Source organism: Trypanosoma brucei, chromosome 8 (assembly GCF_000210295.1).
Source record: "Trypanosoma brucei gambiense DAL972 chromosome 8, complete sequence".
Classification (NCBI taxonomy): Eukaryota; Euglenozoa; class Kinetoplastea; order Trypanosomatida; family Trypanosomatidae; genus Trypanosoma; species Trypanosoma brucei.
In genome coordinates, this window is record NC_026741.1 from 1,752,739 (window position 1) to 1,766,606 (window position 13,868).

The 13,868-nt window shown below is 51.7% G+C and overlaps 4 protein-coding genes across 4 annotated transcripts; all 4 read right to left on the reverse strand.

Moving 5' to 3' along the window:
• Window positions 1–211: 211 nt before the first annotated feature.
• On the reverse strand, window positions 212–1,504 carry TbgDal_VIII7010 (hypothetical protein, conserved; the record flags this gene model as incomplete). The annotated part of the gene is made up of 1 exon (XM_011777731.1): window positions 212–1,504. One exon carries the CDS (start codon window positions 1,502–1,504, stop codon window positions 212–214), a length of 1,293 nt encoding a protein of 430 aa, XP_011776033.1.
• A 1,457-nt stretch (window positions 1,505–2,961) lies between these two features.
• On the reverse strand, window positions 2,962–8,421 carry TbgDal_VIII7020 (kinesin, putative; the record flags this gene model as incomplete). Its single annotated transcript, XM_011777732.1, has 1 exon — window positions 2,962–8,421. One exon carries the CDS (start codon window positions 8,419–8,421, stop codon window positions 2,962–2,964), a length of 5,460 nt encoding a protein of 1,819 aa, XP_011776034.1.
• Window positions 8,422–9,438: 1,017 nt separating this feature from the next.
• On the reverse strand, window positions 9,439–12,102 carry TbgDal_VIII7030 (mismatch repair protein MLH1, putative; the record flags this gene model as incomplete). The annotated part of the gene is made up of 1 exon (XM_011777733.1): window positions 9,439–12,102. One exon carries the CDS (start codon window positions 12,100–12,102, stop codon window positions 9,439–9,441), a length of 2,664 nt encoding a protein of 887 aa, XP_011776035.1.
• A 549-nt stretch (window positions 12,103–12,651) lies between these two features.
• Window positions 12,652–13,512, reverse strand: TbgDal_VIII7040 (hypothetical protein, conserved; the record flags this gene model as incomplete). Its single annotated transcript, XM_011777734.1, has 1 exon — window positions 12,652–13,512. The coding sequence occupies one exon, from the start codon at window positions 13,510–13,512 to the stop codon at window positions 12,652–12,654; it is 861 nt and encodes a 286-aa protein (XP_011776036.1).
• Between the last annotated feature and the right edge of the window lie 356 nt (window positions 13,513–13,868).

Here is a 13,868-nt window from a genome sequence, read left to right on the forward strand (position 1 = left end):
AAACGAATGGAGCACTACCGACAACAGGGAACCCACAAAATGGTCCATAATACACCAACGGAGACGGCTATCGGGGAAGCCACTTACGCTTATGAGCATCCCTGCAGGGAGGGTACAATAGGTGGAGGAAGTATAATGTTGTGAAACGATATGACCAAAACAACGACTTCAATAGCAAAGGGAAGACATAGGACATGAAAAGAAAAACGGGCTAAACGACCGATCCTTGTGGCACGTTGCCACCGGCACCCTTACGTTGCATATCCATTCCATCATCCTGGGGATTCCTGTTATACCACTGGACCGCGGCGTGGCGCTCCAAAATGAGTGCTGCACGCTGTCGCCGACATGTGGCATCTCCTCCCACCGATGTAGCATTGTCGCCATTAACGTTGTACTGGTCCATGCAATGAGTCCGCTGCACAGCCTTGGCCCATTCCACTTCCTCAGACGTTGGAACGAAAGCCTCATGACACGCCGCAATCTGCGATGGCCGCAGCACCACCCGCCCGTCAAACCCAAAAGCACGACACCGCTGCATATCATGACGGAAGCCAATAGAGTCGGAAACATCACTGAATCCACCGTCGAAGAGATACATCCCGTGCGCCTTGGCCGCAGTCATGACCTGACAAGCACTGTGAAGCGCTGGGAGCGAACGAACATGCTTCAGTTGGGTGGCCTCAACATCTTCGGAAAAGTTCAAGCTACCGGAGCGTTTTTCGCTATTAACGCTTGGGTACTGCATTTCATACGCGAGTTCTTCACGGTCGACTATGGCATACCGATAGTGCCCCTGTGCGCAAACCGCAGATGCCTGTAGCACGGACAAGGGTGTATTGAATGCTGCCCATAGTTTGTGACTGGGGTGGATGAACTCCTGAACCAACTCATATGTGTTTGCCGTAACCGATGGCAGCACCACGCCCTCAATGAGGTCACCCAACACGCCAACAAGCTCCATGTCAAGGAATCCTCTTCCTGCATCAAACTCCGGAGAGTTGACACGCACGAGCCAGCGTGCTCGTCCTCCATTGAAAATTTGACCCACCGTCCCCTCCCCACTTTGTGTCTTCCACTCACCGTCGTCACTGCACCCTTCCATGTAGTCTCCCCGCACACTTTCGCGAAGAAAACGCAGGAGACGATCCCGCGCTTCCGAAGCTCCACCGCTGCGGTCGCTTCCGCCAAAAACGCCACGTGTTAAGTCGAGCATTACGACATCAGCGACTACATCATACCGCTTCTGTCGTCGGAGCGCATCCTTAATATCACCTGCAGGGACAGCAAGCACACTACGAGGGCATGCATTGGGGTTAGTGTGAATGGGTAATTGGAGGTTTTCGGTGTTTTCGGCTCCACTGCCGCGGCTGCTTGTCTTCGCCGATGCCGTTTCCTGGTTGGAAACAGCAGCACACCACGCGCTATATCCGTCCTGCAAGCGTTTGAAACAGCCGAAGACGCCGGTGGTTGCAGGACAGCGAAGAGGGTAACATTTCCACATTTGTCTCCTCTCCTCCCCTCAACAGCTTTAAGATCCCAATGCCGCTTTTCTTAAATAACTATACCCTCAACCCCTGTACACGAGGCTGTGCGACGGTGCCTATAAATGTGGGAGGTTTAAAATGTATTTACCACGCATCTTCGCAAGAAGGAGTAAAGGCAACAAAAAAAGACAAAAAAAGGAATGAAACAGGTCACAGCAGGACCCTGTGTGAGACCCCGTAAATTTTTAAAAGGGGGCTCGCAATCAGATTGCAGCTGCTAAACCCAGGTAGTGGAAAGAGCACAGTAACTCGTCCGCCACAACTACCCCCGCACGCTGCGCTCTTCCCGGAAAACAAAAGCCTTTGTGAGGTGCCCTATACACCCCAAAGGTACAGCGAAGTAAATATGACCAAAAATAGCACACACACGCAAACATATACAAATACACATACACACACACACGCATACCTCCCGCCCTGACGGCGCGGCACCACATCCCGTTTCAGCCCTCTGGTCCACAGCCGCTTTCCACCGTGTTGGTTGGCGGCGGGCATAGGCACACTGCCCTCTGCTTTTCCTCACGACAACCAAGGGAATGGAAGGGGAAGGAAAGGAAAGGAAGGGTTAAGAAAGAAAGCAATGAACCTTTCCCCTGCAACAAGAAAAAAAAACAAATATGCTTGCATCATTGCTCTGTTTCTCGTGTTCTCGTCTATCTTCTGCGGGACACAAGATACTTCTTCAACGTGTACAAGTCACAGGCAGTTTGTGGTTACTAGCAGAAACCGTCGCACTAAAGTCATCCCCAGTAAACGACGAAAACCAAAAAGGGACGAGACGCTTGCATACGGTAAGCTAAAAGGTTCAATTCGGGGGGCCCAGGTTTGTAGTACGAACGAGGTGACACATCTCCGGTAAAGGGGCCACTTGGTAAACCACCTCCAGTAGTCAACAAATGAAACGTACGCCCAACACGCGGCCAATGCAAAAACGCGCACGTGAACTAAACCAAAGGTCCAGGAGAAAAAATGAAAGATACATACCTATATTAAAAAACTAAGGAAATGTTGGCCTCGTCTCGACCCCTCCTAAAGACACTTTGCGAAGCGGCACTCCGATATTGCACTTCATTAAAAAAAGGGGCCCCAAATAACAACAACAGCAACATTATGATCTACATCAGTTGGTTTATGTCGCCCCACAAGTGTACACATAGACTCGTGTGTTTACGTGTTAGCGCTTCGACTTCACTAGGTCCTGTCAATCACTTGCACTCTTTTCTCACCCTTTTACATTCCCAAGTGCTGATGGACAATACCAAAGATGAAATGAGCCAATCAAAAGTAGGTAAACGTTGCCCCCTCCCCCCCCCCCGCACAAGCGGCTACAGGCCCAAGACCACCTCGCTTGCCAGACTCACCTTTCCCCTCACACAACCCGTTAAAACCAGTGCACTCCGTTTTATCACCATCGCTACATCATACCGGAAAGAAAACATGGAATCTCCCCAAAGCATATCGTCGGACCGCAGAAGCCGTCCAATATTTTGAGTGAACCCATTGACGCGGCCGTCGCCTCCGGTGATAATTGAGCACTGGGCTCACTATCTGTATCGCTTGCCCCACCGAACCCAAGGCCAAAGAGGCCCAACTGCTGCTGTTGCTGCCGGTATGCATCCTGGAGCGTCTGCCAGCGGTGTGCCCACTGCCAAAGCGTCCACGGTATGAAGAACTTGCACATTTCGCGGCATAGTGCCGGGCTCGCTTGAACAGGGACGCGCGCCGGGATCCCCATGTTTCCCCGAAACTGCTGCTGAAAGTCAATTAATTCCCGAGCCTCCTTCATCACATCCTTGATATGCGACCCCCGCATAAACTCATTTTCAGAATAGCTATAAAGGAGCTCAGCCTTGATATCCTCCGCATCGAATATCTGCTGCCGCACCGCATTGCGCACCTTCTTACGCATTGACTGCAGCTTCTGTATATGTAACAAAAAATCCTCCACGTCACTGGAAGCACTCTCTTTGCGCTCCGGTGGAGATCCTCCAGAAACATTGTTACCGTTACCCGCGCTCGCGCCGCTGCTGTTGGGCACCGTCAGGGACGTTAGTCGGACCAATGCGTTGATGGCCCCACTAAAAGGACCACTTGGTTGACCCCGTGGAGACGGACGGTTGATGGGCACCGGGGGAAAGGGTGCAGCCGTTGCCTCTGCCGTCTGAGGGGTTGCCGCTACAGCAGCGGCAACGGTAGCAACGGAGCTTCCTAAACTAGAGCCAACATCAGAGTCCTTCCAAAAATAGAAGAATATCCCCATCGTGCTAGCGTAAACCAGCGGCGATACCCCAACCCCCACCGGTACCGTCAAGGGCTTCGTTATGTCTTTCATTGAAGGGCCATTGCGGAGCGGCCCACCGTATGCACTAAGAAGAATATGGGGCATGTGATTGTACGTTGCCACGTGGACGTCGCAGGCCTTATCAATACCCTGAAAACCGAAATCGATAGGCTTCACATCGCTGTTAACTGTTTTCCCTCTTCCAGGACAAGCCCCCGCAGCACCAGCAGCAGCCGGTACTATGAGGGATGGCAATGTAAGACCTGCCAGAGCTGCCACAACACATTCAACGGATTCCGTCCGGTTTGGCATTGCAACAACAGGGTCTGAGAACTGAAGAAGAAATATTCCATTTCCTCGCTCACAAGAGGACATTGCAACATCAGGAAGCACCAAATCACCACCACAGTCGAGGCGTTTCGTTAGTATAGCACCCTGCGTGGAAGTTGTATCCGAGTTGTTGTTCAGGAGTGCCGCCCCATTAGACGGCGTGCCCTCTTGCCGGGATGTTCCCAATTGCGCTGCACCACGTAAATACGAACTCCACTCCTCCTGCACTTGTTGCTGCTGAACTTGATGGGCTTCCCGGTGCGGCTGTGCGGGGGTTGGGGGAACGCCCTTCAATTCCAGCACAATCAGCGGAAAAGTTGGTAACGGTGGGTTATCATCGTGCAACGCCCCTGAACAAACGTGATTATCCAACTCCATAACGTGAAGCGACATCCGCAACTGCGGTTCATCCAGCGGAATTGATATAAGTCGTCTGTCTCGGCCCTTACCTCCAGTCAAATATGTTCGTTGCATAAACTCAAGGCAATACGATGAAGCGTCGTTGGGCGGTCGCACAAGGCGGAGAACGCCCCACTGCCCAACAGGGAGTGTATGTTTAGCCTTTGATGTCTGAGGAGGCAGCGACCGCTGCGCAGCAAACAGCTCCCGCATATCAAACCCGAAGGGTAAAAATGTTAACTCGCAGTAGACACCCTCGCACAGCAGCTTCTCCATACACGCCTCCTGCAGTTTGCCCTCATCACCATAGCATCCGGTAAGATTACGAACACTCTTAACCTCGTCACCACTGGACATCACCAGTGGAATGGGAGCAACAAGCATAGATGTGCCTTCGCCACTGCCAGAAGCGCTGTTGTTGGAAGTGGTATTGAAACTTCCTGAGGTGTGAAGAGTTTTGGTGAGTGAATTCCAACAATCCGGAGATTGCTCCAAAGATTTGTCAATGGCGCCTAGCAGTTTACTCACATTAACCACATGCTCCTTCACGCCTTTGTCGATACCTTCATACTGCTTAGCCGCACGAGAATCTGCGGACGCCGGGGTTATAACGTTCTTCACGGTGTCTGCATCGAAACCAACGGACTCAAGGGCCCAGCGTATGGACTCCGGTCGGAGGAGAATCCCCTCCATCATCTCCAGCTCCAGTGCCACAGCGAGCATCAACTCCTGTCGCATCACCCGTGCCCACAGCCCTTCCCATATCTCATCACACCTCACAAAGCAAGTCGATTCCCTACGGAGATGAGACATCTCCTTAGAAAGAAGCAGCTGCATGTTAAAAATAGATTCCATGCCGTCGTCAAAGTTACTATCAGCCATGGACTGGAGGCTGGTGCCGCTCAATGCCGAACCGTCGGGTGGAGCGTGCAACTGCTCGTCCAAGCACTGTTCTAAATCCTCCTGTATCATTGTTCGCTGCCGTATGGCACGAATGCCTTCCAGCAGCAGCAGCTTCTCACCTGCACACTTGGTTACCTCCGCCGCCAAGTCTTTCAGCCGCTGCTTGATTTCCATAGCGTGCGCATCGCGAAGCACAGGCTGACTGTTCTCCTCGGCGAGTTGGGCATTACAGCACTTCATTTTCTCCACAGTAAGCTTCATTTCTTCAATATCCTTCTTTCTGCGTTCGACAACGCTGTTGATGTACTCGGTTTGCTCACGCTTTATATCTTCCTTGACCCGCTGCAGATAATCATCATGAGCCTGATAGTGGTTCTGCAAGTGACGCACCGTCAGTTTGGATATTATGTGGTCACGGATCCTAGTTCGCTTTTTCCTACCAAGCGGCAGCAGCCGGAAATTCGACGCTTCTTCCAGTGAATACTCCACCAGAGAACCGTCGCTCGGCCTCGTCGACGAGGTCTCCGATAATAAACCCTCCGTTCTATCAGTGGAATCTTTGCTGAAGTGCGCAAGCCGGACCTCTTTACACAGTAGCATGTACTCCTCCATAGACTTGCGGTACTTTATGGCCCGCTCCTCAACGTCAGGGTCCTTAAGATCCTCAAACACAGCAACAAGGTCATCGGTGGCGTTAAGAAAGTTGCGGGACCTCACTGAGGCGTGCCGCAGTTGCTCGGCAAACTTCAGGGCCCCAAGAGTTTCTTTCGAGGCGCATGGTGACACATGAGCAAGGACGAGCACCCTGCCGTGCTCCAAACACGGCCGCAACAACCGCGTTAACTTTGAATCACGATAGGGCACGTGGTTAGAATGTTGATAAAGAGCCAGCAGTACCGCAGAGAACGCAGACAGAGATTTGTTTATGTACTGTGCCTCCCGCAGTTCAGTCCCCTCCACCTTCGATTGCTTAACGCACTCCGAACCAGCTAGGTCAACAACCGCTACGTACGAGTACGCGCTAGTTAGATATGTAGAGCTTGCTGAGCTGGTGCTATGACCACGAGCGGTAGTATTGGAGCATCCCCCATCAGCCCCTGTCGCTAGGGGGGAGGGAAGAGCTGTGGTAAAGCCGTCGAGCACCTCTGTCAACTCAAAGTGCAGCTGCAATATAAATATTGCGTGCGAGCGAGAACTTACATCGTTGCACTGATGAGCTTTTGTCACACGGTTGCGCGCTGCCATTGCATAGCAACGGTGGAAATCCGAGACAGAGTTGATACGTACTCCACCCCCTACTCGTGATGCACCGTCGTTCCCTTCTGCATCGGGACAACCGCCCCCATATCCCCCTCTACGCCCCGCAAAGAATGCGGGTTCGTTGAGTTTCTGACAAAAAGCATCCAGCCCCGCAATATCCCCCAAAATGGGTATACGACGCTTCGTTGGATGGAGTAAGTCACGGAATTCATCCAAATACAACTCTACACCATAGAACGTTAAATCCTTCAATGTAAGCAGGGAGCCATGGGCACTTTTATCGACGGATTTCTCCCGAAACGTTCCCGTGGGATTGGTGGCACGTTTGATCACAAAGGGATGTTTGGCCATCAGTCCCTCATTTCGGTCAATTTGCACCACGGAACCGCATCGATCAAGCAAAGAAAGCACAAGCCGAGGCAGCAATCCGATGCCCTCACTACAGACGAACTCCCTTCCACCTCCCTCTCCGGCCCCCTTCCCACAACTTGTAGCTTCCCCGAAACTGGCAAAGTTCTTTGGGCGATGGCTAGTTTGGGGACTGAGTTCACGAACATTCGAAGAGTCTACCTCCGCCTGGGATGAACTCGATAACTGTGAGCTTGCTGTTCCTTCACCTACGCACTCCAACCCGAGTGCCTTGCTCGTGATACGCTGTGAAGATACATCAACAGAGGTGGGGGTGCCGCTTGCATCCAACCTAGTGGTACCCGTTGGACGGCCACCAGAGTAAGCCGATGCACTTGGTCTCGGTGTCGATTTCACGTCACGCCCAGAAAGTGGCAACAGTGGCTTCTTCACCGTACGTGCCGTCCGCTGCTTCCCTAATGGAGACACAGCTGAGCGCAGAGGCGAGGGAGATGGCCGTTTCCCTGATGCACTTCCTATGACGCTATACGTTTTTCCGCTACCAGTAGGGCCGTAGCACACAATAGAAATGTTTTGCGCAAGGAGAGCCATGTCAACAAACTCAAGCACACTCTCCTCAAAAACCTCTTCCTGTGTGGATTCCTCATTGTGGATGAAATCGAACCTAAAATGGTCCTCTCGGGCGGCACGGGCGCTACGGTGCATCGAAACATCCGGCGTAACAGCCCTTCGGGTAGGCTGCGCGGTGGAGAAGGTAAAGCCACTGATGTTGTGAAAGCTGGGAACTGGACTGTTGCACTCCACACCGCGGGCCCTGTCAGCCGCCAACTGCTCGTCCGACAGCAGCTCTACTGGAGTGCTCAGTGACATGGGCGGCAGTAGCCAAGGGGAAGTCCTCGGTCGAGAAGGTGACTTCTGGACTTGATCACAGCTCTTCAGAAAGCGTGGCGGACGGTGCTGGGTTCGTTTCGGTGTGCACGGCGTCGATCGACATCGTGAACCGAACAGTACACAGGGTGACGTTGGCGTGCCTTCCATCGATCCTACAGTTCGGGTCGGTGATATGACGGTTCGACCATATAGAGGCTCCCGTACTGACTTGCCAATGCTTACAACAATATTCTGCTGATCGAGACACCACACGCAGCGTTTTTCGTTCGATTCCCCTAAATACTCCAAAACAGGCCGGGTGCGAACGTGCATTACCGGTTCAACTATCCGACGCTGCTTTCCCTCGGTACCATATCGTCCCCGGTTAAACTCCCGGGGAGTCACGGCGACGCTGCTGGGTGCTGCCGCGGAGTCGTCAGTCGTATTAGCTCCACGTCGCATATATGTTGATGACTACCTGGTTCCGGCGGTGGAAAAAAGAATATTCGTAAAAAAAAGTACATATGCTTATAGGTGGCGACGACTAGCAGCAATAGTGACGAGGAAGGTGCAAAAATTGCTCGCCCCACTAACTTACAAAAAACGAGTACAAAACCTTTGTGTCCAACGGCTTCGAGTTCCCAAATGCCAAAAAAAAAAAAAATCCCCTTACATCCCCTCAAACGGTCACATGTCACAGAAATGTGTAATATATGCATATACATATATTTGCTGAAACCAACACAATGAAAAGGGGGAAGCGGTGTATAATTTTCGCGACAGTTGTGGGTGTGTGAGCATGTAAATGGAGTCGCTGTCTCCTGTTGAAAGGGGGAAATTTGTATCAAATTTCAAGTGGGGAGGAAACAAGCCACAAACACGCCGGTGTGAGGATGAAACCAGAAGCTTAACCAGAAACAAAAAAACGAGGGAATATATATATATATATATACAGCGGGGTGGTGGGGAAATTGCTGCCACTTAATAGTGAAAGCAATACACTAAACTTAATGCTGCATTACGAAGGTGCGCTGCAAAAGAAAGAAAATACGCGTGATGACAAGAAAAAATAGTAAAAGAAACTCAGCATAGAATAAAGGTATGACAGGAGGGAAAACGTGTAAAAAAGAGAACCCGAAAGCAGGAGTGGGGGAAGAAAGCACACGAGGTTTACTCGGTCTGTTGGTGTGCATTGAGCACAATTATTCATTTCCCGCCCCTTGGTAACCTTCGCTTCCACTATCCCTTTCTTCTGAAGACGCGCATCCCGCCCTTCTCTTGAGCATAGTAACTTTCCACACCAACCCGGGTAACGAGGCCTTGAAGAGTTCAATGTTAACCACGACAGAAAGAAGGGGATATATAAGCCCAAAATGCACCGCAATTAAGCGTTTTTCAACGACAGAAAAGTAAAATGAACCAACAAGTGAAAGTCAAAAAAAGAAAACTAAGAAAAAGAAAAGAGGGAAAACGAAAAGCTCAGCAACGCTCGAAGACCTTGTACAGCTCATCCACAGAAACTACCGCCTGCACGGTTCCGTCGACCAGCGCGTCACACGGAGGCACAAAGAAGGTTGAGTTCGTCGCGCACGGCAAAAGGCCAAAGCGAATGGCATCACAAAATGGAGGAACATCATCTTGCCGAATACCATCCTTTATTACATTCGGCAGCCACGAGCTGTGCAGCTGCACACCATACAATGTCTCTGCAATGTGCCGAGCTATGGCAGTGAAACACTCAATCTCCCCGGCATTATACGGAACTTCTGCTGCAAGCCGCCATATAAAAAGAGGCACAGCCCGAAGCGGGGGTGGCCACGAAGTGCCCATAGAAAGTGGAAGCGCGATCAGGTGGCCATCAGCACTGATTTCCACGGCAAAGTAATCCTGCAACATGTAACGCCAGTTGCAGAGGCGGCGCCCCAAGCGAGACAGAAGAGAGCCCGGTCCTCCGTCAGCGCGCTTTTGTGAAGGTGGAAGCTGAACGTCATTCTGTAGTGCAAAGGAAAGCAAATCTGACAAGTGTATAGGCTCCTCAAACGACAACTGAGGCACAGCGGAGAGAGAGGGGGTGGCCCACCGAAGGAAAATTCGCTGATACACGACGTGCCGGACGAGCCGTAGGGAATCAACAACGTAAAGTGTCGTACCCGATTGGGCGAAGAAGAGGTGCCCCTTAAGAACACCAACGTAGGCCAAATTCTGAAAAAGGGATTGAGCAGTTTGTGATGTACCCGCGCGAATGTTCGATACAATGGTCGACACACTAGTGAGCAAAAGAAATCCCGCCTCCTCCTGGCTCCCAGCCGAATCAGCGCCCTCCACCATGCGCACAGCGGCATCCCCCGTCGATGCAGCCGCCTTGTTATCTTCAGCGGCGATATAATCCGACGCGCCGCACCCCACACCCACCCCTGCGGTATCTATTACAGAACTCACCACATCCTGAACCTCCTTTCTATGTTTCTTGAAATGCTCCATTGTGTACTCCACTTCTTCACCATCCTCATCGGTGGTATCTAACAGCAAAACTGGGGTCATGGAAAGAGTCCCAGTGCTTTGGTTTTCCGACCAGCCTCTGGCCCCACTCCCGCTGCTGGCTTCGGCATCAGTCACGGTGGTTACTGCAGGGCTGGATGATGCAGCACACGTCAAACCCGAGGGAGCCTTACCATCATCGGCGGTTCTCGCAACCTGAAAATTTCCCCCAGTAGCTGTATCTTGAGATTTCATGGACGACCCAGTACCCGCACTGCGGACCTGTGCGTCAACGCCTCCACCTGCGCGCTCCTCAATGGACTCACTACGCAGCGGAGCATCTCCATTGCCCTCAGCGGTCGGCTTCGGCCGGCGCACGAAGGCGTCGAGCGCGCCTCGCTGTGGCTCCACCCGCACAAGTGAACAAGGTGCCACAGCAGCCACACCACCACGGGCACCAGTGGGTAATGGGTTAAACGGCGAGGTTGAGGAATGAGGCTGCATCGGCTGGTTGGACCGTTGACTCTCCCTATCGCCTAGCATAACCGCCTTGGAGTGAATCTGCCGAATATCCATCTGCCTGCGAGCCGCAGACGCCTGAAGAGCACCCTGAACGCATTCGGACAGTTGCGATACAATTATTTCTTCATCAAGAAGACAGACCTCATGTTTTGTTGGGTGAATATTCACGTCCACCCTGTCAGGTGGCACCGTGACGAAGAGGACGGTAAACGGGCGGTTCCCGCGCACCAACACACCACTGTACACTGCGTCAAGAGCCCTGCGAATGGCCGTACTGTCCACCAGCCGATTGTTGACGAATACGCAAAGATACGATTTACGGCTAGCGAGTGTTATATCGCTGGTGTAACCTGTGATAAGGAAACGCCCTTCACCCGATGGTCCAGACGTTGCCAGCACACTCTCTGGCGTGCAGTTATCTTCGCTAGGTGATTCACCGGTGCAACGAACCTCACACAGGCGGGAAGCGACCTCCCCACCCCAGTGCTGACGGATGTTCGCCAATGTGTTGGAATCCTTGGGGAAACACACACAATTCTTTGTAACACCAGCAACACTACCATCGGAGCGACGGCACGAGAACGCGACGCCCGGGAAGGCTAGTGCATAGCGAGAAACCACGTCTTCAACACGGCTACACTCCTCAGAAGGCCGACTGAACGCCCGGCGGCGGACAGCAGCATTGTAAAACATCTTCTCCGCTCGTATACATGTCCCCGGATTTCCGGCACATGGCTTCGGTTCCTCCTGCATCCGCCCGTCGACATAGTGGCAGCGCCACGCGACGGTGTCATTGTGGCGCATCGTGGTCACAGTTACTCGTGCCACGTATGAAATTGAGCACAGTGCCTCACCACGGAACCCAAAAGAACGAATGTTATTCAGTTCATCAAAAGCGCGTAACTTGCTTGTGGCGTAACGTTCGCACAGTAATGGGAGATCACCAAAACGTATACCATGACCATCGTCTGTAACCTGCAGCAGTTCTAAGCCACCATCCTGAACAACCACCTGAATGCACGTACTACCCGCATCCAGGGAGTTTTCCAATAACTCCTTCAGTGCAGCACTTGGACGCTGAACCACTTCGCCAGCGGCAATACGGTTGATAACATCTTCTGGTAGCCGCTCAATACCCCTCATCAAAAAATTTTTATTTCCCTTAAAACGAAAAGTAGGGGAAGAATACCGGAAATATATATATATATATATATGCAGATAGATGTAAATGTGTGAAAGAGAGCGGTTCGAACGAAGACAAACACGGTGGTTAATGTAACAATAACGTCAATGCGCAGTTTTTAAAGTATATAACGGAACAAATAGAGGTCGGAAGGACACAAATTGCGCCGCATCGTGCTACATTGAAATACGCACAACAACTGAACGGCAACACTTACGAGCGCGAACATTATGTCCGAATTATCCTGCCACCGTGTGCCGTTTGCCATCCTCAGTTAAAAAGCCTTCACTAGCTGTATGTCGGAAACCATGCACGGCCGCGCTCCATTCCAGTGAGACATGTATCAGGAAGCGAGTAGTAACCAACAGTAAAATGAAGAGCACGGTCTCTCTCGTTGCGTAATATTCTGCAGGTAGGATAAAATACATACCCATATCTAAGAAGGTACCACCCACCAAAGTTAAAAAATCAGTGAGCGCACGATTGCCACCAGACAAACGAGCACTGGTCTATCGGAACATCCTTCCAACACAGTAAAGCAGAAATTGATGGAGACCAATCTTCTCACAGTGTCCAGTTGTGATGCTCCTGAAGAGCTGCATTCCCGATTCGATATCTGGGACGTCACCGATTCTGACCGCCAGCTTGGAAAAATCATCTGCATCCAGAAAACCGTCCCTGTCCCTGTCATACAGGCGAAACTGCATCATCACACAGTTATACTGCTGTTGAGACATTCCATAGAGCACACTAGGATCGGGACGGTTTTTGCTTAACCATGAAAGAAATTCTTCAAGACACAGCGTACCAGTTCCGTCTTCATCCATCTCGCGAAACATTCGGTCGATGTCCTCGTCAGTCCTAGCGAAGTTCAACCACCTGGCAAGGCGCCCCATCTCTTCACGACACAGATGCCCGCTCTCATCGCTATCAAAGAAGACAAACAATGCTACGATGGAGTCGTATTCCTCTTGCGTGAGGCCGTACCGAAGCCACGGCGTATCTGCAACAGATTGTTGTCTCGACCCTTGACATGTAGACTGCGCATTCGTTGTAGATGGCGCTTCGGTACTGCCCGACCAACTGGCAGTGGGGCAAGTGTGTGAATCACTTCCTTCACGTCTGCCGGTCCAACCGCACGACGAACAACGCACAGGCAGGTTTTGCGCGAGGTTCACTAGGCTCCTGTGCGGCTGCTTTGTGCAATTTACAGGGGCACGGCACACGGGACACACCCTTGGGGCTCCAATGCACTCTTGGCAAAAAATGTGACCACACGGTTGCAACTCCACGGGGTTTTTCCAGGAATCCAAACAAAGTGCGCAGCAGAGCTCGTCAGGGCAGTTAGTTGCCAGCATAAATGAAGTCATCGCTGCTCCCTGTAGCAAACAAATGGAGGGAAAACGAGACTCTTACAGGTTGGGGAGTGAATTTCCGCAAAGGAGTAAAAAAAAAAAACAACTTAGGCTACCAAACCGCAGGGGTTCGGCGTCATCAAGATAGAGGGTTTGATTGCAAAACAGTCTTTCCCCATGAGATCCAAGAGGTCATTCACCACATCCAAGGCATTACAAAGTCCAACGAACACACCGTGAGGGCATGCAAGTGAGTCGAAGGTTGCCCAATCACCTGAGTTTCACCAAAGTCTCAAACGACGCCAGGGTCCCACCAGGCCTACGCACTGACTGTTTGCACCACAGTACCGCACCCACATAACGTGTGCAGA